Here is a 27,011-nt window from a genome sequence, read left to right as displayed (position 1 = left end):
AAAAAAAAAAAAAATATATATATATATATATATATATATATATATATATATACACACACACACACACACACACAGAAATTTGACTGTGAGAGTGTAGTTGGCTTTCACTGGTATTGCTTTTTACCAATAATGACATTAATAATACGATAATATTAACAACCAAGAATTAGACCTATTCTGAAGACGTTCATAAAACATTAGAAACTACCCTGAGTAAATAATTACTGGAAATAATACTCAAGAGGAATCAAGACCTTCTTCCCTCCCTAGCCTACTTTTCTCCTCATAGCCATCCCCTCAGCTGAAGAAACCAAGGATGACAAAGTTAGGAAAAAGAGGACAGATAGGGGTATTTCACTGCAGTATACCACTGCTTCTCTTATGTAGGGCAGTAATAACAATATCCCACTAGATACAATTTTAAAGGAGGAAAAATACCACATCTGGGAAAATGAGAGATTTTCCTAAGATAGTGGCAAAGCAAGGGCAAAAGATGCCACTGTTTATTTAAGTTTTGAGCTTTGATCCTTAGCTTTGACTGTGTAGAAAAATAATTACCAAAATTTTAATTAAATTAATTTAAAATTTTATTTAATTTTTATAAATTAATTTAAAATTTTATCGAATTAAACTTTAATTAATAATTTCTTTATCTTGAAATTGATAGAAAATAATGACTATTCTTCATCAGTAGCTGAGAGCAAAAGACTTCTTACCCTGTTTCCAGATAACACTCAAGCTAAGGGTACAAGGCCACCACATGACCTGAAATACCTCTACGCATTTAGAGTTTCAATGTTCTAGGACGTGGTGTGGCTTAGGAGCTACTGGTTAAGTGGACATACTAAGCTCACACCACTGAAGTCTGGAAACTTTATTCAACAAATATTTATTGTCCACTTGCTGCACATCTGACACCATTCAAAACACTGGGTACATCCTGATGGAAAATCATAGTCTGTGCCCTCAGAGTGGGCAAAAAATTCAATACTAAGCATTCAGCAAATATTTGTACCTGTACAGTGTGAGGTACTGCTAATTTGAGTTAAATATAAATGCTTTAGTAAAATAAGCCAAACAAAGAATGCTGTTTTGTGCATATGTGCATGTGTTTGCAAGAAGCTGGCCTTAGAGAAGAGAAGGAACAGTCCCTCTGTTAGAACAGGAGGGAAGGGTGACAAGAGCTTGGGAGAGTTCATTATGAGAAGATGAGTGGGTCATTTCCAATTTCTTCTATCTCTTCAGTGAAGACAGCAGCAAGGTCATCAGCTGAAAATGAGGAAGGATGAGAGTGGGAGTTGGAGATTTGAAGGCAGAGAGAGAGAGAGAGAGATTTGAAGGTTTGAAATAGCTACTCATGAGAATGAGAGCTGGGAGAATGAATGGACTCAGGAAATGTTGGCAGTGCTTAGGGGCTTTGCTTTGAGATTTGTGGTCCTCAATTTAAAGTGGGGCTAGGTAGGAGGATTTTTTTTTTTTCTCCAGTTACACTCAGCTGTTCTGATGAAACCCCAGGTTAGGCACAGAGATACCTTCAACCAATATTAGGATTTTGCCAGGAGTGTAAGATGAGAGGGTAAGAAGAGCACTTGTGTTGAGGGCACACGTGAGGATATAAATACAATCATGGACCATGGAAACTACGTTGGGAATAAGAGAAGTAAAGATGTGGGGAGAGTGGACATAGAAGAAGTGGTAAGGTTGATGGATGGAGATCCCAGTTCAGTCCAAGACCTAGTCTCCAAGTTATAGAGAGAGCGAACTGGAGATTCAGGGGTGGGGGTCAGAGAACTTGAATTTGATTAGGATAATACAGTTATTGGTATAATAACGTCTAAAATATAACCATGAAATTAGGGGGCCAAGGTGGGATGGAGGAAAAGATCTTCGGAATTGTCAAATCAAAGAAGAAAGAGTTCATGATTTTCAATAGATTTTGAAAGAATCAAGAATGATAACATATGGGACTTCCCTAAAAAAAAAAAAAAAAAAGACTTTGCCTTCCAGTGCAGGGGATACAGGTTTCACCCCTGGTCGGGGAGCTAAGATCCCACATGCCTTGCAGCCAAAAACTCAAAACATAAAACAGAAGCAATATTGTAACAAATTCAATAAAGACTTTAAAAATGGTCCATATCAAAAAATCTTAAAAAAAAAAAAAAAAGAAGAATGATGACTTGTATAGGTAAGAAGCAAAACAGAGGGACTAGGTGTGCTCAAGAGGTGACCATAAGACCACAACACGGAGAGGGACAGGTGGCAAGAGTGAGTATAATCCTTGATGTCAGAGAAGTAGGAAGATCTTAGGAGGTCTGGAGAGGGAATAAGTTCCTTCACACATTATACATTCTCCCTGAACAGAAAGTGAGTTGGGATCTCAGACAGTAATTTTCTCATAGCCTTCTTACCTCCAGATTCTCCCCACCGTACCAATGCAGAATAGCAAATCAGCAGTTCAGTGGGCTTTAGACTGTCCACAAATAGATAGTAGGACACACGTTCATCTGAGAACTGCAAGAAATCAGACCAATCATTGTATTTCATATCAGCCTATTAATGCTGTATTTTCCACTTCTATTAAAAGTACAATATCTAACATTTATAGAGAATTTACTGTGTTCTAGACACCACGATAAGTACTTTACAGGTTTAATGATAGGAAGAAAATCACACCGGTGAATGTTGGCAGCAGTCCACGGAAGCTGGGTCTGCAGGGCCTGTGTGAGACTGGCCACCATATCAGAGAGAGCCAAAGCTCTTCCCCGTGAGTAAAGAAAAGGGATATGCTTATTCCAGAAATGACAAATAGACGAAGAGATTGAGCCCAGAGCTGAGCAGTACTCAGAGGATAGGTCCTCAATAAGCAAGCAGTCCATGGAGTAACTTTGGCAGAGAAGGGAAATGTATGCTACTTGGTGGTTTTTGATATAAACCCTCTATTCCTTCTTTCTACAAGATCTTCAGAAATATACCCATTGTACGTTAATGAACCAAACTGGATTTTTGTTTTGGGCATGCAAGAAAGTACTGAGCACAACTGGAATGTCCTTTAGTGGACAGCCACATAAGGATTACATGAATATGATTTTAATCCATCTTATGTGGGTACCGTTAATATCCATAATTATGGATGGAGAAACTGAAACACAGAGAGGGTAAGTAAATTGCCGAAGGTCACAGCACTTGCAAGTAGAAAAGCTGAGATTCAAAAGTAGGTCTGTCTATCTACCTGACTCCAATACTGATCACAGTTATTGGGCTATTATTGCATTTCAGTTTCCCAGTGCTTCAGCATAATTTTGACTGATGGTACATTGTAAATGTGTTAATTTGTCATTATACTTTAAAAGCTTTCTATACTATTGAACAACAATATTTAAATCACAAGTTGCAATACAAAAGAAAAACCTCTAGCAATACTGTGAAAAAAGAGATCCTTATTAATCAAATATAACAAGATTTCTGGAAATGCTTGGTACAATGTAACTAATGAAAATGATCGCTTCGCTCAGTGTCTTCCAGTAGTTAGCATTAGACTTTATTTCATTTGTTTTCTTTTGGCTGCCACATGTTGGTGATAGAGGCAGTTGTTTCAAACACTATCTAAAACTATGAAGGGCCCTGCATTTGCCAGCGCAGCCTGCGTGGCTGAGGAGGGGATTCTGCCTAGAGATCATTTGTTGTCATTTTAAAGAGCCTGAGAATTTGAGGGTGAGATGGCCCCCGAGGCCACATTCAGGGGCTCTGCTCTGGTGCAGGGACCAGACACCTTTGTGAGCCCCTTGCCAACCCCCATGACATCTCCCAGGGGAGAGCTAAGGGATGTGCAGCAGATAGGCCTCAGGCTCTGTGTCTCCAGCTCAGCTGGTAGCGCCTGCGGCCACTAAAATCAGGACTGTCTGGCCTCAGACCACGAACAATCCATATTAAAGGCCATTAAGTTTGGGTACCAAAAACATCCTCTAAGAAAAAGCCATCATTTTCTCAGACCATTGATGTTAAAAAAAAAATTCAGGGGAATGAAGGGACTCATAATGGATGCCATCATTTTATTTTGCTAAGCTGGGACTTTAAAAGGAAAATAAAATTCTCCTTTTACCATCACTTCATAAAAATAGGATCGGAACAAAGAACAGTTGGCCATTTTCCGAACACACATACACATATATATTAGGGTGGTGATGTATAACAAAAACTCATATGCTAACTGCTCTTAGTAATAATAACGACAGCCAGCATTTATTTTCACTTACTAAGTATTAGGCATTCTTCTAAGTGTTTTACACATGTTCTCTCATTTATTTCTCAACTCTATGATGTTGGTCTGTCACTGCCATTGTATAAATAAGAAAACTGAGGCAAAGAGAACTTAAATAGCTTGCTCAGAGTCCCACCTCAGATGCAATCTAGATTCAAAACCCGGCAGTCTAGCTCCAGAGCCACTCATCTGCTTCCTCCAAAGGTGTGCTCGTGAGAAAGGCGCAGGTTTTACATCGGATGAACGCAGTTCTCATGATGCCTGCGCCACTTACTAATTTGGTGATCTTGGGCATTTTACCCAAACTTGGTCTGCCTCAGTTTCCTAACCTGAAAATTGATAATAATAATTGTCCTTTCATTGAGTTTGCTATGAGGAGTTGATGTAATAAAGAACCTAGGTCAGGGCTAGGAACAGAGTCAGCACCTATAAATGACTATCATTTAAATATTGCCAATATTTTGAATATGACAACATTCCTAAGTTAACTGTAAACGGTATATTATTCTCATACCATACTCTGGGTTCCGCTATTCCCAGTTAACAGGCTTGTTTTGTTTTGTTTTTTGTAAAATTCGTAAAATCAAAGCATTCCTCTGGGTGATTTTATAGATAGACTTCAGAACCTGGTCACCCATTCTGCCACCCCTGCAAACCCCACCCCAGTCACTACTACAGACCTGATTCTTACTTTCAGAGCAGGCAACCAGCTACAGAGCACCTCTTGAGGGATGCACAAACGGTTTTCTCTGCCTGCATTTTCATCTAGTACAAGTGCAAAGGGAGAAGTCATCACCAAGCCTCCTACTTCCCCCTCCAGCTCTGCATGCAGTTCATGGAGATGTCGGGGGAGTATCACTGGGGGCTTGCAGGGCCCCATACAAGCGACATGCAAGTTTCAGTGCAATTTAGTTTCCCAGGATATGTTTCACAGTTTTCCACAAAATTCCACTCAATTTTGACATTTGTTCGTTAATTCATTCAACATTTTTTTTTTTTTTTTACCAATCTCCTACCTCATACCAGGACCTGTACTTCAAAAGTAAAGAAAAGGACAGAGTCGTCCTTAAGATGCTGACAGAAAGTGGGTGGGTAGGTGGGGGGGGCACAGAGAAGTGACCATGCAGTTAGGATGGAGGGAGGGAAGTGTCTGGGTGGGGACAGTCATACAGAGTGCATGGAGTCAGGGTACTTGACCCAGACTCTACAGGCAGGGAAGGAGGTCTCACAGGGTCAAGGACATCCATGCTGTTCTGAAGGACTTCTAGGTGTTAGCCAGATGAAGGCAATAAGGATGAAGAAGAATGAACTCCAGACAGAGGGAAGAACGTGGGCAAAAATAACAGAAATGTTAGTGAAAATGTGCTTATATTTTAGGAATTGTGCGCAAGTCAGTAAACACTAATTGAAACCAAATGTAGTGAATTTACTTGTGCTTTTCCTTCAGTTATTCGTAAGTCAAAACTTCCTTTATGTGAATTTATATAATAATGTGGCTCAGCATTGACCCACTGCAACACAATCAGATGGATCACACTTGGGGATATGAGGTAGAAGAATTTTGCTTATTGTCTATATCAGAGATTAGTAGAAGACCCTAAGAATTAAATATTTTTTATTTAAGATTTTTTTTTTGATGTGGACCATTTTTTAAAGTCTTTATTGAATTTGTTACAACATTGCTTCTGTTTTATGTTTTGTTTTTTTGGCCGCAAGGTATGTGGGATCTTAGCTCCCCAACCAGGGATCAAACCCGCACCCCCTGCATTGGAAAGCAAAGTCTTAACCACTGGAGCACCAGGGAAGTCCCTTAAATGTTTAAATATAATTATGTTAGAAGTTTAGAAATGCTTGATAAATTTGAAAGTGTTTTTCACTAGCATGATTCCATTAAAAATTTAAGAAGGGAAAGAAAAGAGATCATAATCTATTTACCTTGAATTCTGATTTTTGAAAGTTAAGGCAATATGAACTTGGCTTGTGGAAAATATATATATTCCTGAAAAACATTATTTATAACAGGTTATTGTCATCATATGCAACAAAACAGTACTACATGCTAAGTTTCTCAGAAGCAAATAATTATAGGCAAAACAGGTAAAGACAGATGAAAGTTAAAAAAATAATAACAACTCAGAAAGGAAAAAAGTGGTTGCCAGGGGCTGGAGGTGAGGAAAATAGGGAGAGATTGGTAAAAAGGGCACAAACTTTCAGTTATAAGATGAATAAGGTCTGAAGATCTAATGTATAACATGGAAACTATCATTGATAACACTATATTGTATAATTAAAATTTGCTAAGAGAACAGAACGTAAATGTTCTCACACACAATAAAAAAATAAATATATGAGGTGATAGATATGTTAGTTAACTTGATGGGGGGGATCTTTCACAATATATATATGTATCAATTCATCACCATGTACACTTTAAATACTTACAATTTTGTCAATTGCATCTCAATAAAGCTGAGAAAAAATAATAACTGTATTGAATTAGTTGTCTGAAAGGGACAAAAATTATCTCCTTCAGTGGATAAACTGGCTTCATCTTAATAAACAAATAAGTCTTTGAGGATTAGCTGAAACTGGCCTGAGACTGGTTTGGCTATTCATGTTTCATGTGGACAATCAACTCATCCATATTTCCTTCTAATATTTTTTTTTCTTATTAGTTATCTATTTTATACATATTAGTGTATATATGTCAATCCCAATCTCCCAATTCATCCCCCTACCCCCCCACTATCCCCCCTTGGTGTCCATACGTTTGTTCTCTACATCTGTGTCTCTATTTCTGTCTTGCAAACCAGTTCATCTGTACCATTTTTCTAGATTCCACATATATGCATTAATATATGATATTTGTTTTTCTCTGACTTACTTCACTCTGTATGACAGTCTCTAGGTCCATCCACATCTCTACAAATGACCCAATTTTGTTCCTTTTTATGGCTAATACTCCATTGTATATATGTACCACATCTTCTTTATCCATTTGTCTGCCGATGGGCATTTAGGTTGCTTCCATGACCTGGCTATTGTAAATATCCTTCTAATAGTTTTGTTTGATATTATATCAACACCAGACTAATATTGGCTTAACTCTTTTAAATGAAAGCTAAAAATGTATAGCTTATATACCCACTGTAGTAAATGCACACAAAAATTTATACTTACTGAAAGCATACACAGAAGTCTTCAAAATCTAACCATACTTCTTTAGAAACACCATTATTTACTGTTGCAAGTTCCTCCTTTGATTTTTCCTGTGTTGCTGTTGTCTGGCTGACCAAATCTCTTTCCAGACTGATTCCTTCAGCTGGATGGGCTGCATCATTCAATCCATAGTCCGGTAGTTCATCTGTGTACAGCAGAAGACAACCATGTCAAACATACCTAATTGTTAAATATTAAATTATTAAGATATGAAAAATTGTAGAGGAGAGCTCACATATCAAAATCTATTTTTGAGAAAATATTTACTGAGATAATAATTTACATGCAGGCCTCAAATTTGTAGAGGTCCATACAAAGACCCATTTTCATACCCTCAGGAGAATTTAATCATAACTTACATGCAGTGTGTCCAGAAATTTTGAAATCACTTTCATAAATTTGTACACACATTCTTTAGAGATTAAAGTTATAACAGAAGTTAGCTGGTTTATGTATTTAAAATCTGCTATAAACAGACATATTCATGTAAGAGGGGCTGACGCAGACAACAGAAGGAGAAGCAAAAACTTGAAAGATCTATTGTGATTGATGTATTTCTGTAAGCCCTGCAGTCAGTGATTCCGTAATCTTATTTTATGATTATCAAGAAATGGCATAAAGTTCTCATACACTTTTCTTGAACCAGAATGTTATATACACACACGCCACATAACACTTTTTTGGATTTTAGCCTTGGTCAAGTATTTAGGATATGAGGAATTTGCAATGGTTTCAGTGCTTTGATCATAATATGCAAGCATTAAGACACAAGAACTTTACTCATGGGACTTTAATCAGATAGTCTTTTATTTTGACTTTAAGCTTGAATTTAACAAGTGAGATTATCTGATTTTTCTAGCCCAGAGCAGATTAGACCCAACACATCAGAGGAAGCACTGGAGGGAGGCTGCTGAGAGCCAGGAGGAGGGAGAGCAAAAAGCTGTCAAGAAGCAGAGACCCCTTTGTGCTTTGATGTCTGTGAAAAAAAGTCACGAGAAGATTATTAATTTACCTTTTCTGAGTATAGCTTGTGAAGCAGCATTACCCTGTGAAATGAAAGGAACACGCTAAGAAACCATTTATAAATTCGACAAAACATTACAGCTCTCTAAAGCACCACAGTTTTTAAAAGAGTTAATACAGTCTTTTAAACACTGAAGAAATAGATTTCTACAAATACTTACTAAAACCTACAGCAAAACGAAATTTGTTTTTAACCTTAAAATTCAAAAGATGTGAATTTGGCTGAGAGTTTAAGTTTGTGACATTAAAATACAGAAGATATGAGTGTATTAAACATTTGAATCTTATAATAAAAGTTAAATAAAAACAGTAATATCCCCGAGTAGATATACTAGTTGGTATGGGGCACCTATAATTAATACAGATTGAGTAAAATGAGATTATGATTGATAATTAGTGTATGGAACCTAAGGGTTATTTCAAATTATAAAAATGTTTTCTCAGATTTTTAACCGGGAAAATAAGCTTCACATGTATAACTCTGTTATCTCTGGGACACAATTAAAATAAGTATAAAATAAAATGGTATAAATTTATACAGACTGATGGGTGATATTTTGGATGATGTAAAGTGTATGGAGAAGCCAACAGAGTAGACAAAACTGAATACTAAGTGCTGGTGAGAAGCAAGCCCATCCACACCTTAGGACCCCAGAAACAATTAGCGGGCATCTGGGAAGGACAGAATGAGATACAGGTTGAAAATACAGGGATGGGTTGAATGTCTATATAAGGAACAGACAAATCCCCACTTCTCCCTAATCCCTTCTGGTTTAGCATCTATCCTTCTTCTGCTTAAATAGGACACCGGAAGTTGCTTCAAGTAGAGAAATTAAATGAAAAGTCTCCAGATCTGGGTTCACAGATACCGTGGGAAGCAAGAAAGTTTACTACACAGAGAGGAGAGGAGTTAAGTGAACATCCACATGCTGAACTTTGAGACTCTCAGGAGCCCTGTGCTGCTCAGCTTTCATAACTGGTGGATAAGGATATAACAGTCCTTATGACCACATTCCACCCCAGCAGGGAGATTAGAGGACCCTTAACCTGAGACACTGAACAGAGCCAGGGAAAATCCTCAGGGAATCTGATATTTGGAGCTAGTCCCACCCCAAATGAAGCTCATTTACCCCCAATTATCTCAAATTAAAGCTTCCAGTTGACAAGCTCTATCCATGCCATAAAGCTTCTTCTAATCAGCAGCTCTTTAATTTCATAAATTCCTTAAATATATGTGTACAACAAAGAACTGCTAGATAATTGAGGAAAGAGTCTCATATAAAAGAAATAAACTAATAGGTGTGGGTAGGGAGAGTCATGGGAATCAGAAATGATAATATAGGGAGAAATTTTTAAGTTAGTAATATCAGAAAGTTAAGAAGATATTCATTTATCAAATAAACTATAAAAATACAATCAAGAACAAGAGACAGTTCTTGGAAACTAAAAATAGGAAAGTGAAATAAATTCAATAGAAAGTTTGGATGTAAAGTTGATACAAAAGACTCAGACGAAAACTAAAAAACTTTTCAAAGAAAACATAGGTAAAAATCTTCACGACATTGGATTTGACATTGGTTTCTTAGATATGACAATAAAAACACAGACCGCAAAAGTAAAAATAAATAGGGCTACATAAATAATCTTCTGTCTTTCAAAGGACATAATCAACAGAGTAAAAATGCAACCTATGGAATGAGAGAAATTATTTGCAACTCATATGTCTAGTAAAGGGTTAACATCAAGAATATATGAAGAACTTCTACAAAAACAATATAAAATAAACAAACCCAATTTAAAAATGGGTAAAGGACTTGAATAGACATTTGTCCAAAGAAAATATACAAATGGCCAACAAGCACATGGAAAACGTCCTCCACATCACTCATCCTTAGGGGAATACAGATCAAAACTGCAATGAGATACCACCCTCACGGCCACTGGGATGACTACTGTTAAACAAAAAAAGAAAAAAAAACAGAAAATGACAAGTGTTATTGTTACTGTTATGTGGTGAGGATGTAGAGAAATTGGAACCTTTTTGCAGTTTCTGCGGGAATATAAAATGGTGCAGTTGCTATGGAAAACAGTATGGTGGTTCCTGAAAAAGCTAAAAATAGAATTAACGTATGATCCAACAATTCCACATCTGAGTATATACCCAAAAGAACTGAAGGCAGCATCTCAAAGAAACATTTATACACCCATGTTCATAGCAGCATTATTCACCAAGTATCCATTGATGGATGTATGGATAAACAAAAGGTGGTATATGTATATGCACAATGGAATATTATTCAGCCTTAAAGGAAAGAAATTATGACACATGGTACAACATGGATGAACTGTGAGGACATTTTACTAAGTGAAGTAAGCCAGCCAGCCACAAAAATACAAATACTGTATGATTTCACTTATATGTGGTACCCAGAGTAATCAGAATCCTAGAGACAAAAAGTAGAATGGCGGTTTTAAGGGGCTGAAAAGGGGCAGGAATGCAGAATGATTTAATGGGTGTAAAGTTTTAGTTTTGTAGATGAAATGATTTCTGGAGGTTAGTGGCACGGCAATGTGAATGTACTCAATATTACTGTTCTCAGAAAAGGAAATTCTTGTGGAAAAAGTATAAGAAAATTCTGCAGAACTGGAAAACTTGAGTATCCAGGTTAAACGGGCTCATGGAGTACCTAGCACAGTTCATGTAAACAGACTCATTTACGCGGCCAATCACTGTAAATTTTTCTTATTCCAAGAATGGAAGGAATGTCTTAAAACATTCCCAGAGGGGGAAAAAAAGAGTCATACAGAACAGATCAAGAATCAAAATGTTATCTGTATTCTTAAGAGCAATGGTTGAAGGTAAAAGACAAAAGTTAAGGAACAGAGTTAAAATTCTGAAAGAAAGAACATCCACACTGGAATCCTACAACACGCCAAAATATAAACCAGGGGAGGGGGTGGAATACAGACATCTGCAGGCATACGAACCCCTCATCATTTTCACTTCCCATGCAGTTTTTCTCAGGGAGTACTAGAAGATGTGCACCACCTAAATGAGGGTATCAAGTAGCAGGAGAGCATCGTTTCCAAGAATTAGAAAACCCATCAGAGGAGAGAGAGAAAAGAAAGTCCAATGATGACAGGTGCAAGTTTCCATCAGTTGGAACAAGAGCAAGAGAGCAAAGGATTCCAGAGGGTGATATCTCCAGGAAAACAGGTGGCATTGGTAGAGTTATCTGATGTGTTTGTGTGGCAAATGGGGTTTAAAGGTACTTGTTCAATGGTGTTCCTTTTTCTTAAAAAAGAGTGTTTGGGAAGGCTTCCTAATGTGTCATAGAAAAAAAATGAAGTAATTGGTTTGTACAAAAAGTTGTGTAAGAAAAGAAATTTGTCTCTCCAATAAAAATCCTTCCACAGCTAGAATATTTTTTAACGGAAGAATACTTTTCTTTATTACCCTCCTTCTATTACAGCTTGAAGTAATGATGAAGGTGGAAAAGGAAACAGGTAAATAATTAATGCCTGACTTGCACTAAATATTCCTAAGGAAAGTCTGAAAACAGGCCTATTGTCCCTAATATTTGTATCTATCTTAAGGGCAAAGGTAGGGTAATTTTGCTGTTTAAAAACATGAACTATATTAGGCTGGTCTAGTCTGAGATAACAAACCAATCCTGAAATTTCAACGGCTTAACACATAGGGTTAACTTCTCCCTCATATTCAGCCCATTTTGGGGGGCTCCTTTTCAAGGGATTCCTTTCCCAGTTATGATGTAGGGATCTAGAAACTTGTATCTTGTAGCCTTGCCACCAGGATACGCAGTTTCCTGATGGTTGTGGGAGAAGCAGAGAGCTGCAAAGCCACGTGCAGACTCATTAGGTGCTTCGGCCTGAAATGGCACACGTCACTAATGCCTGCGGTCTATCAGCCAGATTGTGTGTCGAAGGCAAGCTCATAGAGCAGGGCCGGCTTCATGAGTGTGTGATCACTCAGGGCGCTGGGCTCAGAAGGGCCCTGTGTTTGTTTTAATGCTCTGCTGTCACTCTCTTGACATTCTTAATAACTGTTGAACAAGGGGCCCTGCATTTTCATTCCACAAGTTATGCAGCCAGTCCCAGTTACGAGCCAGGAGCCAGACCTGTGAGAGGCCTGGGAAATATACAAGGGGTACTGAGACTCCCAGGGGGGGCAGTGGGCATCTCAGTCAGAGATCCTGCCAATCAAGCCACAATGCAGAGCCCTTCATTTCCACCGTTGGGGCTCCAGCTGTTACGGCTTGTAGAACTCTTAGCTTCCCCAACGGTTTCATCCCTATTAGGTGAGAAGCATTACGTAACAGCTCAAGAAATCTCAACGGGGTCTGCTCTGGTATCCAGCCTCACAGCTAGAGTACTGATTGGACAAAAACTTGTGAAATGAAAAAATCTTGAAGACAGAGGAAAGTGGAGGTATGGGATGGTAAGCGAATACAGGAGTGCTAAATCCTTATCTTCTGTAGCAAGAGGTCAAGAGATAATGTTTAATTGATAGATGGAGAAAGAGCGGAATTCAGCCATTCAACAAATACGTAACAGTGTCTGTCATGTGCTAGGCATCTTTGCAGGTGCTGAGGGAGAAACAGTATATGACAAAGATCAAGATCTCTGCCTTCATAAAGCCTTCTACTTAGAAATATGGAGATACATAGCAGAAGAAACACTTAAATAAAAGTGACTGACTCTGGGGAGGAAGGCTAAAGAATGAGGAGGGGTAATACAGGTTGGTTATTTTATGATTATCGTTTTGGTAACTTTTGACTCTTTAAAACTATTGCATACAATACTTTGAAATTAAGAAAAAAAGTTTAACAATGTTTAAGCCTGTTCATTCTTCTTGCAAGATTTCTCATCTGTTAGTCTCTCCTTTTCAACTAATTCTAAAAAATGTGTTTACCTGCGTGTGATTCTCTGCCCTCCAATGTATCTTATACCATTTATAGAGGTTGGTAGAAATCAACTATGGTTCATTCACATAATGAAAGAGTATGTGACTTTAAGAATAAAGATGCTCTTTAGGCATAGTGAAATTATCTCCAGTATTTACTAAGTAAAAACTTTAAAAAATTTCATTAAGTTTTGAGTACAAAAAGGTGGAATATTGTGTGTTTCTTTACATTTACATAAAGACACCCTGAAAGTGTCCTACAGAGGGCAAAGCAGTGAAAGTGGGAGAAGTACTTACATGGAAACAAGAATTCTTGATGTGTGCCTTATAATTTTATTTTTGAACATGCAAATATATTATGCATTAAAACCCTTTCCCACCTACCACACTGACAGAAGTCGAAACATCAGACAATATATGGGTCGGCCAGAATGTGGTGCAGAGAAAATTCTCATCCAGTGCATTTTATTGTAAGGTTAAAAGGTGAATGTCCTATGAGCCATCAGTGATGCTCCCAGATTCATATCCTAGAACAGAGCTTCCTAGGCTAGTATCCACTGGGGCCCATGGTTAGATTTTAGGAATCCATGAACATGGTTGCTTGGAAGATTATTTTCATCTTTAGCTGAAGTTCAGCATTCAGTTTTCTTCAGTTTTCAATTTATCAATGCAGGTGAGTAGCTACAGTGTTATTGGCAATAACTGTGACTTTATCCATGAAAGAAATCACAATATTTTACATTATATTAGAGTTGTTGCAAAATCCAAAATGTCACATATGCTTGAAGTTACAGCAGTTATTAGGCCCATTGTCAGATTCCATGTGGTCACATCTTCCTGCCTACAGACACTCTTGTAACCTGAACTGCCCAACTATCTGGGAGCTATCCTTTAGTATACCTTCAACCACCAAATCGTGAAGTTGTATGTTCACGCGGTGCTAACCCAGACAGCTGTTCTGCTTTCCACTGTTCCCTGTTGCCAATACTCAGCTCATATGCAGAAAGAGATAAGTTGTATTCATCATGTGTTTTAGAAAATTGACCAAGGGAGACATAACACAGAAAAGTTCACAAACCCTGGAACTACAGAAACTCTTGCATGTGTGTACAGGGACAGTCAAGATGAGTCATGGTACCACTGCTTGCAATAGCAGGAAACAAAAAGCAATGAATGTAGCCATTAACACTGTGAAAGATGTTTTTAAATGGTAGACTAGTTATGTATTAAATTTCTTTGGCCAGTGAAATGAATGAACTGAAACATGTGGCAAAAGAGACAAATCTCATAAGCAACATTAAGAAATCCCAGAAGAATTAATACAAGAGCCCACAAAAATAAAATGAGGATGACAATGAAACCAAGCTATATATTGTTCATAAACATGTATACAACTGACAAAATTAGAAGAGCATGGAGTTGACAAATACCAGACCTTGTATGGCAGATAGGAGATACAATTCAGAAGAGACACATAGTGGAACTTCCCTGGTGGTCCAGTGTTTAAGACTGTGCTTCCACTGCAGGGGGCACGGGTTCAATCCCTGGTTGGGGAACTAAGATCCCACATGCCATGCAGTGCACACCCCCAAAAAAGAACACAGGAGACATCTATGAGAGATGAATATTCCACTTTCTAATCTGGAAGATGGGTACGTAAGAAGCTTAGTTTCAGCATTCTTTATTCTGCTCAAGTGCATTTACGTGTAATATATTTCACAATTCAAGAAAAAAAATGTTTATAGTTAAGAATCAGGCTAAAAATAAGAGTAACGTAGTTACCTGAGACATATTTCTTGTCAATTGACTTAAGTCTGTCTGGCTAAAGGTTGTAGTTTCATCATTTTCAGTCAGGGAAGATAAACCAGATCCTGGAAGCACCCCTTTCTTAATCAAAGTTCGTACAAAATGACTAATGGAAAAAAAAGAAAAAAACTTCTGTTATCTTAATCTCTTGTTTAAAGCTACTAATAAATAACTGCAGCTTGTATTGAGATATATTTGACATATAAAATTATATTGGTTTCAGGTATACAACATAACGAGTCAGTATTTGTATATATGGCAAAATGATCCCCACTATTCTAGTTAACGTAGGTCACCACACACAGTTACAATTTTTTTCCTTGTGATGAGAACGTTTAACGTCCACTCTCTTAGTAACTTTCAAATATACAACACAGTATTATTAACTATAGTCACCATGCTACACATTATGCCCCAGGACTTATTTATTTTACAACTGGAAGTTTGTACTTTTTGACCCCCATCACCCATTTCATCCACCCCCATGCCTTGCCTCTGGCAGTCATCAGTCTGTTCTCCTGTACTCTGTATCTATGAGTATGTTTGCTTGTCTGTCTTTTTTAGATTCCACGTATAAGTGGGATCATATGGTATTTGTCTTTCTCTGTATGACTTATTTCACTTGAGATGTCCTCAGGGTCCATCTATGTTGTCACAAAAATGGCAAGATTTCCTTCTTTTTGAATGGCTGAATAATATTCCGTTGCATAGTGATGTTTGGTCAACAATAGGAAGTTCTGTTTTTTTTCATTTTATCATTCTCATTCCTTTACAACCAGTAATTTATTTTGCTTCATGTTAAAAAATATTTAATTGCTATATATACTACTGGAGCAATATTCTCTATCAGTCACTGCAATGGTGTAAAACTTTTCTGGAACGCTATTTATTTTAAAGCTATGGTGGCCATCTTTGAATGTTGATGATCAGAACACATAGGAACCTGGCATTTAGAAGTGATTTAATTAAGTACCAGAGTAATGTAGCAGTGAAATAGGGCTTGGAGTCAAAAATTTAATGATGCATGTTGAGCCCTTACATTTACAACTGTGATATTTATACTAGCTACCCAAGTGTACAGTATTTTCTTTCAAGTTATTGCTGACATGACCCCAAATCAGCGTTGCCACAGCTAGAAGTTTATGGGTACAGTAAAAAGATATTTGTTATAGTACAAATATATTAGGTGTTTCAAAGATAAAATTAAATTTCATGTATACAGAACTTCCCATACTTTTGGATTTTTCCTTGCTAGTGTTCTGTAAAACTTGGTTCACCTCAAGCTAAGTGTCTCTGAAACTGCCACTAGAGGGTGGCACAAACATATCTGTGAGGCTCTGATTCTCTAAAACAAGGCCAGGAGCCAGGACTGGGCAAACGGGGCATGTTGTTACTACAGTGACAGTGTTCCAAGGAAAGGCAATTGTGTAGCACTCATTCTCCAAGGCTCGCCAAAAAAACGGCTTTGCTCTTATGCTGACCTGAGAACTCTGACTGTCCAGCAGTCAGGTGCAAGGAAATGCCATTCACATATTTCTGCTTTGGGCTCTGCCAGATAAAATGGATATACTAGGGAATTCATAACAGGTTCAAGCAGTGGATAGATTAGTTCACTGAATCCAATCACTTGATTGAATCCAATCAAGTGTTGAAGTCACCTAGACCTGGGTTAAAGAATTTCATGCAACTTAATTAGGTAAAAACGCTGAAAGCAAGCATACGAAAATTAAGTAAGAGAGTCAACGTCGGAAGTTCAGGTTATGAAACCAACGCATTTGTGGTCTCTCTTGGCATAGGGATTCTAGAAGCCTGCATGTGACAGTTTGAATCCTGAGAAAATTTGTCCTGGTGGTATGCAGCTCTGGTTCATACAATCCGCAAAATATTTGAGTAATATGCAATCTCAGTAAGCTAAGAGATAATCAAAAACTATTTGGAATATGGTAAAATCATCATCTTAGTGGATAACACTAACTATAAAATTAATTGGAAAAAGTATAAAGCATTAGTATTTTTATGTTACGTTTAAGAAAATTCTGTCTTTATGTGGTATTTCGTATTTGTAACAGGTGAAAGAAGTGTAGCATGTTACATAATCCAACAAATTAGGCTATAAAATGTGTAGCTTTATATTTAATTTTAGGTTTATAATTAAGTTATAGGTATAAGAAAATTTTGGTTTGTAAAAACCAAGTGTACATAGGAAAAACCAAGGTTACCAAAAAACATTTTGATTATTTGAACTTTTAATGATGATTTATATAATTGGCAAGATTTTATTTGTGATTTTTGCCTTTTCAAGAATTACTTAAAGCAAAAATAATATATTAGTACTGTTGTAAATGCAATTTAAAATGTTTAAATTCAGCTAACTAAATTTATTTAAAACTTTTATAGAAATTAATAATTTATGTATAAAATAAGATTTTTTATAAGTTAAAATGAAAGTTTGAGGAAAACTAGATTTGCAAATACATAACAGAACAAATTTTTAAAACCAAAGAAGCAGCAAATTGTTTTTTCTGTTTATAAAGCTTGACATGGCTAAATGCCATGTTTGTCTACTAGTGCTGCCTAGGGGGTCCCTCTTCACCCACTTTTCAGTGTTTAATCGTTGATGCATAGAACTGCAGGAGCCTTAAGTTAAAACATTTGAATAATGTTTCTAATATTTTCAACTTAACTAGTGTCCATAAAATTTAAATTAACAGGCTATGATGTAAAGAAGCTCTAAAAGTAGGACAGTACAATGAACAGAATTCTGATCTAAATTTTGATTGCTTTTATTCATCAGCTTATATTCTTTTTTTTTTTTAAGATGTTGGGGGTAGGAGTTTATTAATTAATTAATTTATTTTTGCTGTGTTGGGTCTTCGTTTCTGTGCGAGGGTTTTCTCTAGTTGTGGGGCCACTATTCATCGCGGTGCGCGGGCCTCTCACTATTGTGGCCTCTCTTGCTGAGGAGCACAGGCTCAGCAGTTGTGGCTCACAGGCTCACAGTTGCTCCGCAGCATGTGGGATCCTCCCAGACCAGGGCTCGAACCCATGTCCCCTGCATTAGCAGGCAGATTCTCAACCACTGCGCCACCAGGGAAGCCCCATCAGCTTATATTCTTATCGTGGATTTTAATATATCCAAGAGGAGGATGAAACACATCTAATTGTCATTATATTTGTGACCTATCAGCCGTTCAAAAATTTTAATGACGTTCTAGTAAAGTTTAAAAAAAAATTCAAAAAAGTACACACATCATAAATGTAAAACTTGCTGAAAAATCACCAAGTAAATATGGCCATATCAGATCAAGAGACATTCAGATTCAGATCAAGAGATATTAATATTACCAGCACTCCACAAGCCCTGCCAGACATGCTTCCCAATCACAGCTAGCACTCCGCGCCACAGGTAACCACTATCAAGACTTCCAACACCATATGTTGCTTTTTCTTTTCTTTTTAAAATCTATATTAATAGAATAAGTAAAACTAAACTGTATACTTTTTATACCAGATTACTTTGGTCTAATATTTTTGTGTGTGACATTTATCCATGCTGATTTTTTTGCAGTATTTCTTTTGCTTTATATCTATATATTATTGTATTATGTTTGTCTATGGTTTTACTATGATTATCTAGCTGCAGTTTTCTCCGCATTTACATTACTTTTTTTCAGAACTTGCTGAATCTTGACTTGATTTTTTTTAACTTTTGGGATAATTTTGGCCATTATATTTTTATTTCATGATTATCCCCAAACTCTCCTCTACTTCTGAGACCCACTTGCAAGTATGTTGGTCTTTTTCAACTTTTCTTACATGTCTTTTATTATACTTTTCCTCATTTTTTTTTTTTTTTTGGTCTCCATACTTCAGTCTGGATATTATCTTTTGACTTATTTTCCACTTTGCTAATTGTCTTTTTTTTGCTGTATCTTAATCTGTGATTAAACACATCCACTGAATTCTAAAATTTCAGTTATTACATTCCTTGGTTCTAGAATCCCTATTTTTTTAAACCATTTTAAATACTAGTATTTATTTTTATATTTTACAACTTTATTGAGGGATTATTGAAGTACATTTAACTGCACAAATTTAAAGAATAGATTTGATAATCCTTGATTATGTATATATTCATGTGTTAGTTGTCAATTGCTTCATAACAAATCACCACACTTTTAGTGTAATAATCGTATCACCCACTATTCCTTCTCATTATTGCTATCTGTGGACTTCCTTTTCACCACTATGAACTCATTAAAAACGTTAGACCCAGGATGATAATTTTTATTTCTACCCCTACTGTCATATTCAAATATTAGTAAATTTGGATTCTTCCTCCCCTTCCTCCTTTTTCTTCTTCATTGTCTTTGCTGTTGTATTTAGTTAGCTCTTTTTTTCTCCTCTAAGAGTGACAGACTTCATCTCCCAGGTTTTTATGACAATCATTTGATCTTGTGATTTAATTATCAGGTAATAACCAGAAACATTCCCCAGTGCTAATGTTTAAAGTATAACAAAATACTGTGTTGTTCTGAAGCAGAAGCCAAAACTATAAAGCCAGACATATTTAGGCCTCGTTTTGAACAATTCAAAATTTATCTTAACTGTTTATTACTGTGAAATAGTAGCTAAAAATTTTATTTTCCTATGATCAGTGCATTGACACAAACTTTAATACATTTGTCACCAAGGGATACATTTTTAACTGCACAAATCACAAAATGCTTCATCTGTGAACAAGATGAATTCATGGGAAAGAATGTTCTATACTTACGTTTCTGTTGGGATTGTAAATGGAGTCATTCTATAATTCAAAAATGGACTTGAAATCTCAAGAAACTGGTCAGGCTTCTTTACTACTAATTCTAAAAAGAAAAAGGTAGTGTGATGTACTTTTTAAAAATTTTCCAAGATTATATGTAAAATGTGACATTTAATGCAGTACTGATTAGATTAACTATTTACCCAGCAAACTTCAATAGAGTTAAATAGAAATGTACTACGATACATAAAGTTTTGTATTAAAAAGGACTTTATAGATCCTACCAATATGAGATTTCTTTAGTCTACTTCTCAGTTGCTTTCCAGATTTACAAGGTGAAACAATGAAGTCTCAAGGGAGAAAGTCAGCAGTGTCTCCTAGAGTTATTACTTGGCATTTGCTGCTATTTCATATACACAAAAGACTTTCTATAAAAGTCTTTTACTAAAAATGTGTTCTTTTAGTTAACCTCTACAACACAATTGCTCAGGACATGAAAAAAATGTGGACTAATACATGGAGGTTGTGGAAGAGCAGAAAATGTAACAAAGTAAAGGTCATAAGTAGAAAAGAAAGCAGTAGTCAAGAAAAATGTTGTGGGTATTCCTAAAGACGTCTGAAGCTGACATAGAAGTAAATTCTCAATGGATATAGCACACAACCCATGAACTAACACGGTGAACATTGAAATTAAACATTAGGCATAATTATTTTAAATAAGCTCCTATAGCAGTGGAAAGGATGACCACAGGACGAAGAGAAGTGAGACTATGACACAGTGCACATGACTTCTCTGTGCTTGTTCTGTGATAACCTCTATACTGATCTCTCTCTCTCTCTCTCTGTTTCCTGTTAATTTCACTTTAAATATTAAATCCAATAGAGAGAAGAAAGACAATGATGTGGTGAGCCTCAAAGCAGGACACTGCGGTTATGGAATCCCATCAATCCGTAGGTTTTCTTTCCCAGCTTACAATGGAGCTATCATATTACACAGAATTACACAAGAGTCAATATCAAAATCAGGAAGTAGCTGAATGTTCAGTATTTTTCCTTTCATTCAGCTATTCCTGATGTTCTGAATGAAGAACGGTTGTGTGGCTCTATGCATTTAACTAAAATATAGCATTCAGTAGTAAAAGATTTTCTTTCAAGCATCATGTGAATGCTGATCTTTGGTTGGAAGGACAGAAGAAGATAGGAAGGAAGGAGGGAAGGGAAGGAGGGAGGGAGGAAACTGGAAAGTTCTTGGAATCCAAAGCAACAGTTGGCACTTTGGTGGCACAAACAGCCCGTTGCAGAAACTCAAGGAATGTAAGGAAGTAACTGAAATAATCAAGCAGGAGGGAGAGAGGCAGACAAGTCTAATAAAAAAAAAAAAAGATGAACTGACCATTTCTCCTGTATATCTAAACCAGATATTTCTTTAATCTTTGTTCTTTTCTGTCCAGGATAAAAACATGTTGTGCTAGAAAATCTTTGCCACCAGCTGTAATGGTTGTATAAACGTAGGCAGAAAGCAAATGTGAGGAAAATTACATGGTTAACAGTTGTTATTTATATCTTAAAAACGTGTAAATTATGGTTGGAAGTAGGAGGCAAGGAACAGGTAAATACTCCAATCTCTGTGGCTAATGCGGTTTTAGGATCCTGAGTACCAACGAGACTTACGTATTACCCTGTGACTGAGATATGGTTCCTCTCCCCTGCACTGAAGGATCAGCAACACTTGAATTGGTAGCAGAAGCCACAGCAAGCACCATCAATAAGGGTACAAGCCATGGTTCATGAGCCCAACCACTTAAAGCTTATTTATATGCTTCTCGGGGATGCCTTTAGTAAACTGGCACTAGGTATGTTCATCATGGCTTTGTCTTCATTGTTCATTCAAGGACAGGCCTGTGAACCCTAATGCAGTAACTTCTAGAATGTGATGACCTGTTACTGGATGGATACAATTAGAAGATACTGAGGTATTGGAAAAGACAAAGGAAGAAAATGCGAAAGCAAGGAAATGAACACAAAAAAGATAACAAAAAAAGCTGTTTTTGAACAAAGATAATTTAAACTTTTTGGAATGGGAAATATATATACACACATACACATATGTAAACCATATGTAAACATATGTAAACCATAGCACCACAATTCTCTATCACCCTTCATTAAAAATCGCAAGTATAAATTAGCTACGGAAAGGCCATATGTTTATGCTGAATTAATATAAACAAATTAAGTTATTCCTCTAAGCCATAATTTTTTAATTATTAGTTTTTCTTTTCTAATCCCCTCTCCTTCTGATTTTTCATTTATGGTCTTGCTCATTTCTTCTCTTGCCATCTTGGTCTCTCTTCCATTCAAACGTGGTGCTCATGGAAAAAGGAGTAAAAATGAAGACTTGTCGAGAAAATGATTGAAGGAGCGAAGAATTAGACATGGATTATGAGGAATTTAGAAATAAAAGGTGAGAATAAGAACAAGGTGGGAACAGTCTCCCTGCCCCATTCTCAACCTGTGTGAACCTGTGTATTTCTGAGCACAACTGCCATTCACTGTGGCTACATGACAACACTGACACAGGAACCAGCCCAGGGTAAAAGTCCTATTCCTATAGGAGTTTCAAACAGAAATCAGTCAATTCAAAGATTATGTCCTACAGGGCACTGTAGAATGATGCCCATGTTAGAAATTCACACCAGTGGTCTAACGTATATGCTACTTAACCTTCTATGTTACTTACTACCAACCACTTTTTTATCACAGTTATAATCACAATGCCATCACCCAAAGAATGGCCTTTATATATCTGGCCAGTTTAGACATGAAAACCAAACTGCTTGGCGTCTGAGATGTGCAGAATTAATCCTTTAAAGACATAAAATTCGGACATAAAATTAAATGAAGGTTTTAACTGTAATGTTGAGTTGTTTGCCTTGATATGTATCTCATTACAAATGAAACTATTAGAACTTCATAGAAATGTTAATAAGATTTTCAGACAATATGATTCATACCTTGAGCTTCATCTGTTATAACAGTTTCCTTTTTTTGACGAAGGAGTTTCCACGGAGGTATAGGGGGTAGTTTTGGTGGTGCTATAAGCGGGCAAGACCTGGTTCTTGTCACCAGCACAGGATGGCTACAGGTGTGGGAAAGCCCATATTCCCTAAGCTTCTCAGCAGAATCAGCCTAAAAGGTGGAAGGCAGATTTAAAAGGATTCTTGTATTTGCCTCATGCCCTTAAGATAATACTTTTCGTCATTATAAAAATACTATCACCACTAGAGAGACATAGCGGTAATAAGAAAAAAAATAACCACCCGTATTTCTACATCCCTTAACATAAGCACTATTACTCTTTGTATTTCTTTCCATCTTTTAAGTTATCTGGGGCCCCCTTTCCTTATTTACAAAATGAGAGACTAGAACCAGAAGCCACTTTTCAGTTCTAAGAGTTTAAGATTCTATGGGATTGCAGAAGTCTTAGTATATCAGTTTTGGTCCAAAATTAATCAACTACTATTTTTATAGGTTAAAGCTTTGATGCAGTCCTTAACATGTAAAGTCTTTGTCAGTTTGTTTTTTAAGCACCAGCAATTGCTACCTAGTGTTCAAAAAAACCCACTGCCTTTAGGCGTCAGGTCCGTGAGGGTAAGCGGTTGCCTTGTCTACAGTGTCCTCAGGCTCCGCCCACACGAAATCCTCATGATCGCGCCTGACAATGGAGGCATTCACAGAAGGACAGAGGGTAGAGGCTGCCCTGTGTCCTGCCAGATCAAGTCGTTTCCCAGGCAGATGCTTTCCATATTTGACGGTTCAGATCTCCTGAAGCCACTTGGCTTTGGAACAATTCAGAATAAGATTTAAGTAGAAATTCAGTTACTGACTGATGGCTGAAATATGCCATAAGTAATCAAAAAGTATGTGAAAGTTAAAGTAATGTACACTGTAGTCAAATTCTCATGTTCACGGTCTAAATGTTGAAACATTTAAAGTAAAATAAAATATTAACTACCTTAAAGTCAGTTTTGCCAGTAACTATTTTTCTTCCTAGTGATTTTGCATCATTGATTTCTATGCAAATAGCAATGCTTGAAAATGTAAATTTATAAAGCAGTCATTTAAATTGGGATCAGAAACCCACCTTTTAGCCTATTCTAAATTATTGCCTCAGCTACAACATGCCTTGCTGTTGGGGCTGTTTTTCTATAGCTCAAACTGTAGCTCAATCTATAGTTGAGGCACAAAATAGGCGGGGGTGTCCCTGAGCTAGAACAGTTCTTCCTGAATCCAGAGATTAATTATGATGGTAATAATTAATAATTGTAAGAAAGAGTTAATCAGTGCATTATTAAGTCCAGTAGAGCCACTTAAAAGCATTATAAGTATGTGAAATAAAGAGGAAAGCACTTCAATGTTTTTGTGGTTTTTTTTTTAAAAAAAGGCCTAATTTAAAGGAGAGGAAAATGCCACATCCCCTTTATCCCATCTGTGAATGTTAACAATTCACTGAAAAATTCAGAAACCCCTGGAATTATGCCTTAGAGTGGCTTAAAAATTTTTTTTCATAGATGCTATAAAGGCTAAGCCTTTTTTGTATAGATGCTATAAAGGCTAAACTTTAACTCTGTCAAATTTTAGAAGTTTCCCAACACCTGAAAGGAACCCTTCCCAATAAGAATTTATGGAAGAATACATTGCTGTTATTCAATAAGTTAATGTCTCGGTATAGTAATAAAAATACATTACTGTAAAATTTACATTTAAATAATATCCAAAGTAGTATTTATAAGTTGAATAATTCCCAGATAGTTTACCGTTCAAAAATTCGGTCTACACATCTCAACTCCTTCTTACAATTGCAATCACAATTGTAGTCTGTTTGCTTTCTTTTTTGAGCTGCAGAGCATCAGAAAATAAAACTATTTAAGGCATTTAGAAAATGTAAGATATTGTGTCAAATAATTAAGTATGGTATTTTCACCTATTGTATTGTTTGAATAATCCACAAAAGTACTAGCTTGATGTAAGGTATGTAAGCCAGTTTCTCTTACTTCGTTTTATTTCCAACATACTACACGATACTTCTGAATGACATAAAGTAATGCTATTAATAATAGTTACAGTTTGATATCGAGAAACTTTGTTCAAGGGGCACAAATTTCCTTAGAGTAGAATTAAGGACAGAGAAATTTAGAATAGTGAAACATTCTAGTGAAATACTGAATAGGCCTTCAAGAAATATTTTTGAATAATTCATTATGTAAGACAAACTAGAAGTTTCCTTGTCCATAAAACCCTTTCACTCCCTTACCCCATCCCACCTCAGACATTCTAAAAGTAGGATTTTGAGTAGATAGGGGAGGCTTTTTTAGAACTCCCAGCTCACCCATTTAAATAAAACTAAAACCACTTAGAAGATCCAGGAGAAAGAGGATGGGGGAAGATGTGGGGTAATTCTTAACACTTTGTTTCTTCCCAAGTTTTTTTTTCTTTTATTCTTGCATTCTTTACCAATTCTTTAAATAAAAGTATTGACTTTATTTTTACAGCCTGGTCTCATTGTCTTTGGGGTTAGAATTTTTTGCAATGTACTCCATTTAACAAAATTCCACTAGAACAGAACTTGTTTTCTGTAGATTCAGCTTGAAAATATTATATCATCTTTACATTCTGATTTTTACCAGGAGAATGTGTTCATCCTAATAAATAATGTAAAAGAATCAGTAGGAGGCTGTAACGCTGTAGTCACTTCATCACAGCCTTGAAGTTCATTTCATTACTGTTACAGACACTGGGCTCACTTCTGAAACTCTGGGCCCTTTAAGCCATTTCAACCCCCAAGAGGAGGATTTATAATACTCTGCACATCCTGGCTCTCTCCCACATCTCAAGCTGCCTCTGACACTTCTCCCTTTGCCATCTGTTCAACCTCTAGTAGTCCCTCGAACCCACTGGGTTCTCCTTCACCTTCAGACTTTCCCACATAAGCTTCCCTCTGCTTCAAGCACACTTTTTCCTGTTTTCCAGGCTAACATCTTAAAGCCACTGCTTAAACATTTTTTTTCCCCCTTTAGGAAGACTTCCCTAGTCACCCACTGGAGAGAAAGATGTGTTTCTGCTATGTGTCCAATACTCATTTATCCACTCCTTCAATAATTCATTTGTTTGGTCACTCATTCAACTTTTTTTTATTTTAATGCTACATCTACCATGTTCCAGGCACTCTCCATCGTGAGAGTCGTCTAACTTTATTACTGTTGTTGCTTATCTGCCTTTCTCATTGACTCTAAACTTTGTGGGGAGCGTCCTTATTAATCATGTTCACCGTGGTGTCCTCAGATCCCAGCTCACTGTTTAGGACATGTGGGGTAATCCAATTAATAAACAATTAATAAACATCTGTTGAATTAATGAATAAACATGAGAGTTTCTTTTTTCAATTAAAAATTTTGTGTTTACAGGTTAATTTTTCAGTAGAACAGCAAAAAGTTCAAGTGGATTATTTTGCACCTTCTTGGTGTAATGAAGATGTAAATTCTATCTTTATATTTTTCAGTTTTAAAAAGTGTTTAAGTACTTCCCATACGTGAGGCCAGGACACTCCATAAAGCATGGCTCATGTTCTTTTGTAGTCTATGATGTTAGACTACTGGAATATCTAAGACAACACCTAGGCCAAGGCTGGGTAAGGAGATTAAAAAAAAATCAGGGCTGACACAGGCAGCTGAAATCCTAACTCGGAAGACTCGGAAGCCGGGGAAGCACACTAGGATTTAACCATGGCTAAAGGTAAATAACTTTGAAATAAAAACAGACACATTGCCCCTTTCTCTACATTCATAATGGCACATTATGTTCTGTTGTCTTGACAATATTACCCTTGTTATATTACAGATTGTCGCAGGAAGGAATGCTTCCTATCTAAAAAGAAAGGAGGAGGAGGAAAAGGAGGAAGAGGAAGGAGGGAGGGAGGAAGGAAGGGAGGGAGGAAGGGAGGGAGGGAGGGAGGAGGG

The 27,011-nt window shown here is 36.7% G+C and overlaps 1 protein-coding gene across 4 annotated transcripts in view; it reads right to left on the bottom strand.

Moving 5' to 3' along the window:
* ADGB (androglobin) overlaps positions 1-27,011 on the bottom strand; it is a 139,126-nt gene that overhangs the window by 64,610 nt on the left and 47,505 nt on the right. For all 4 annotated transcript variants that reach the window (XR_003003596.1, XR_003003597.1, XM_024747897.1 and 1 more), the window contains exons 11-17: positions 23,010-23,184; positions 20,008-20,098; positions 15,207-15,336; positions 8,490-8,523; positions 7,439-7,622; positions 6,194-6,257; positions 2,409-2,511 (exon numbers count right to left, since the gene is read on the bottom strand). Coding sequence is in view for 2 of the 4 variants with exons in the window: in XM_024747897.1 (XP_024603665.1) it covers positions 2,409-2,511; positions 6,194-6,257; positions 7,439-7,622; positions 8,490-8,523; positions 15,207-15,336; positions 20,008-20,098; positions 23,010-23,184 (781 nt within the window). In the remaining 2 variants the exon portion in view is untranslated. The remainder of the gene's footprint in view (positions 1-2,408; positions 2,512-6,193; positions 6,258-7,438; positions 7,623-8,489; positions 8,524-15,206; positions 15,337-20,007; positions 20,099-23,009; positions 23,185-27,011) is intronic.

The sequence above is a fragment of the Neophocaena asiaeorientalis genome, unplaced genomic scaffold (genome assembly GCF_003031525.2).
Source record: "Neophocaena asiaeorientalis asiaeorientalis breed wild unplaced genomic scaffold, Neophocaena_asiaeorientalis_V1.1 scaffold123, whole genome shotgun sequence".
Lineage (NCBI taxonomy): Eukaryota > Metazoa > Chordata > Mammalia > Artiodactyla > Phocoenidae > Neophocaena > Neophocaena asiaeorientalis.
Note: the sequence above shows the minus strand (reverse complement) of the source record. Positions and strands in the feature narration are given on the sequence as shown.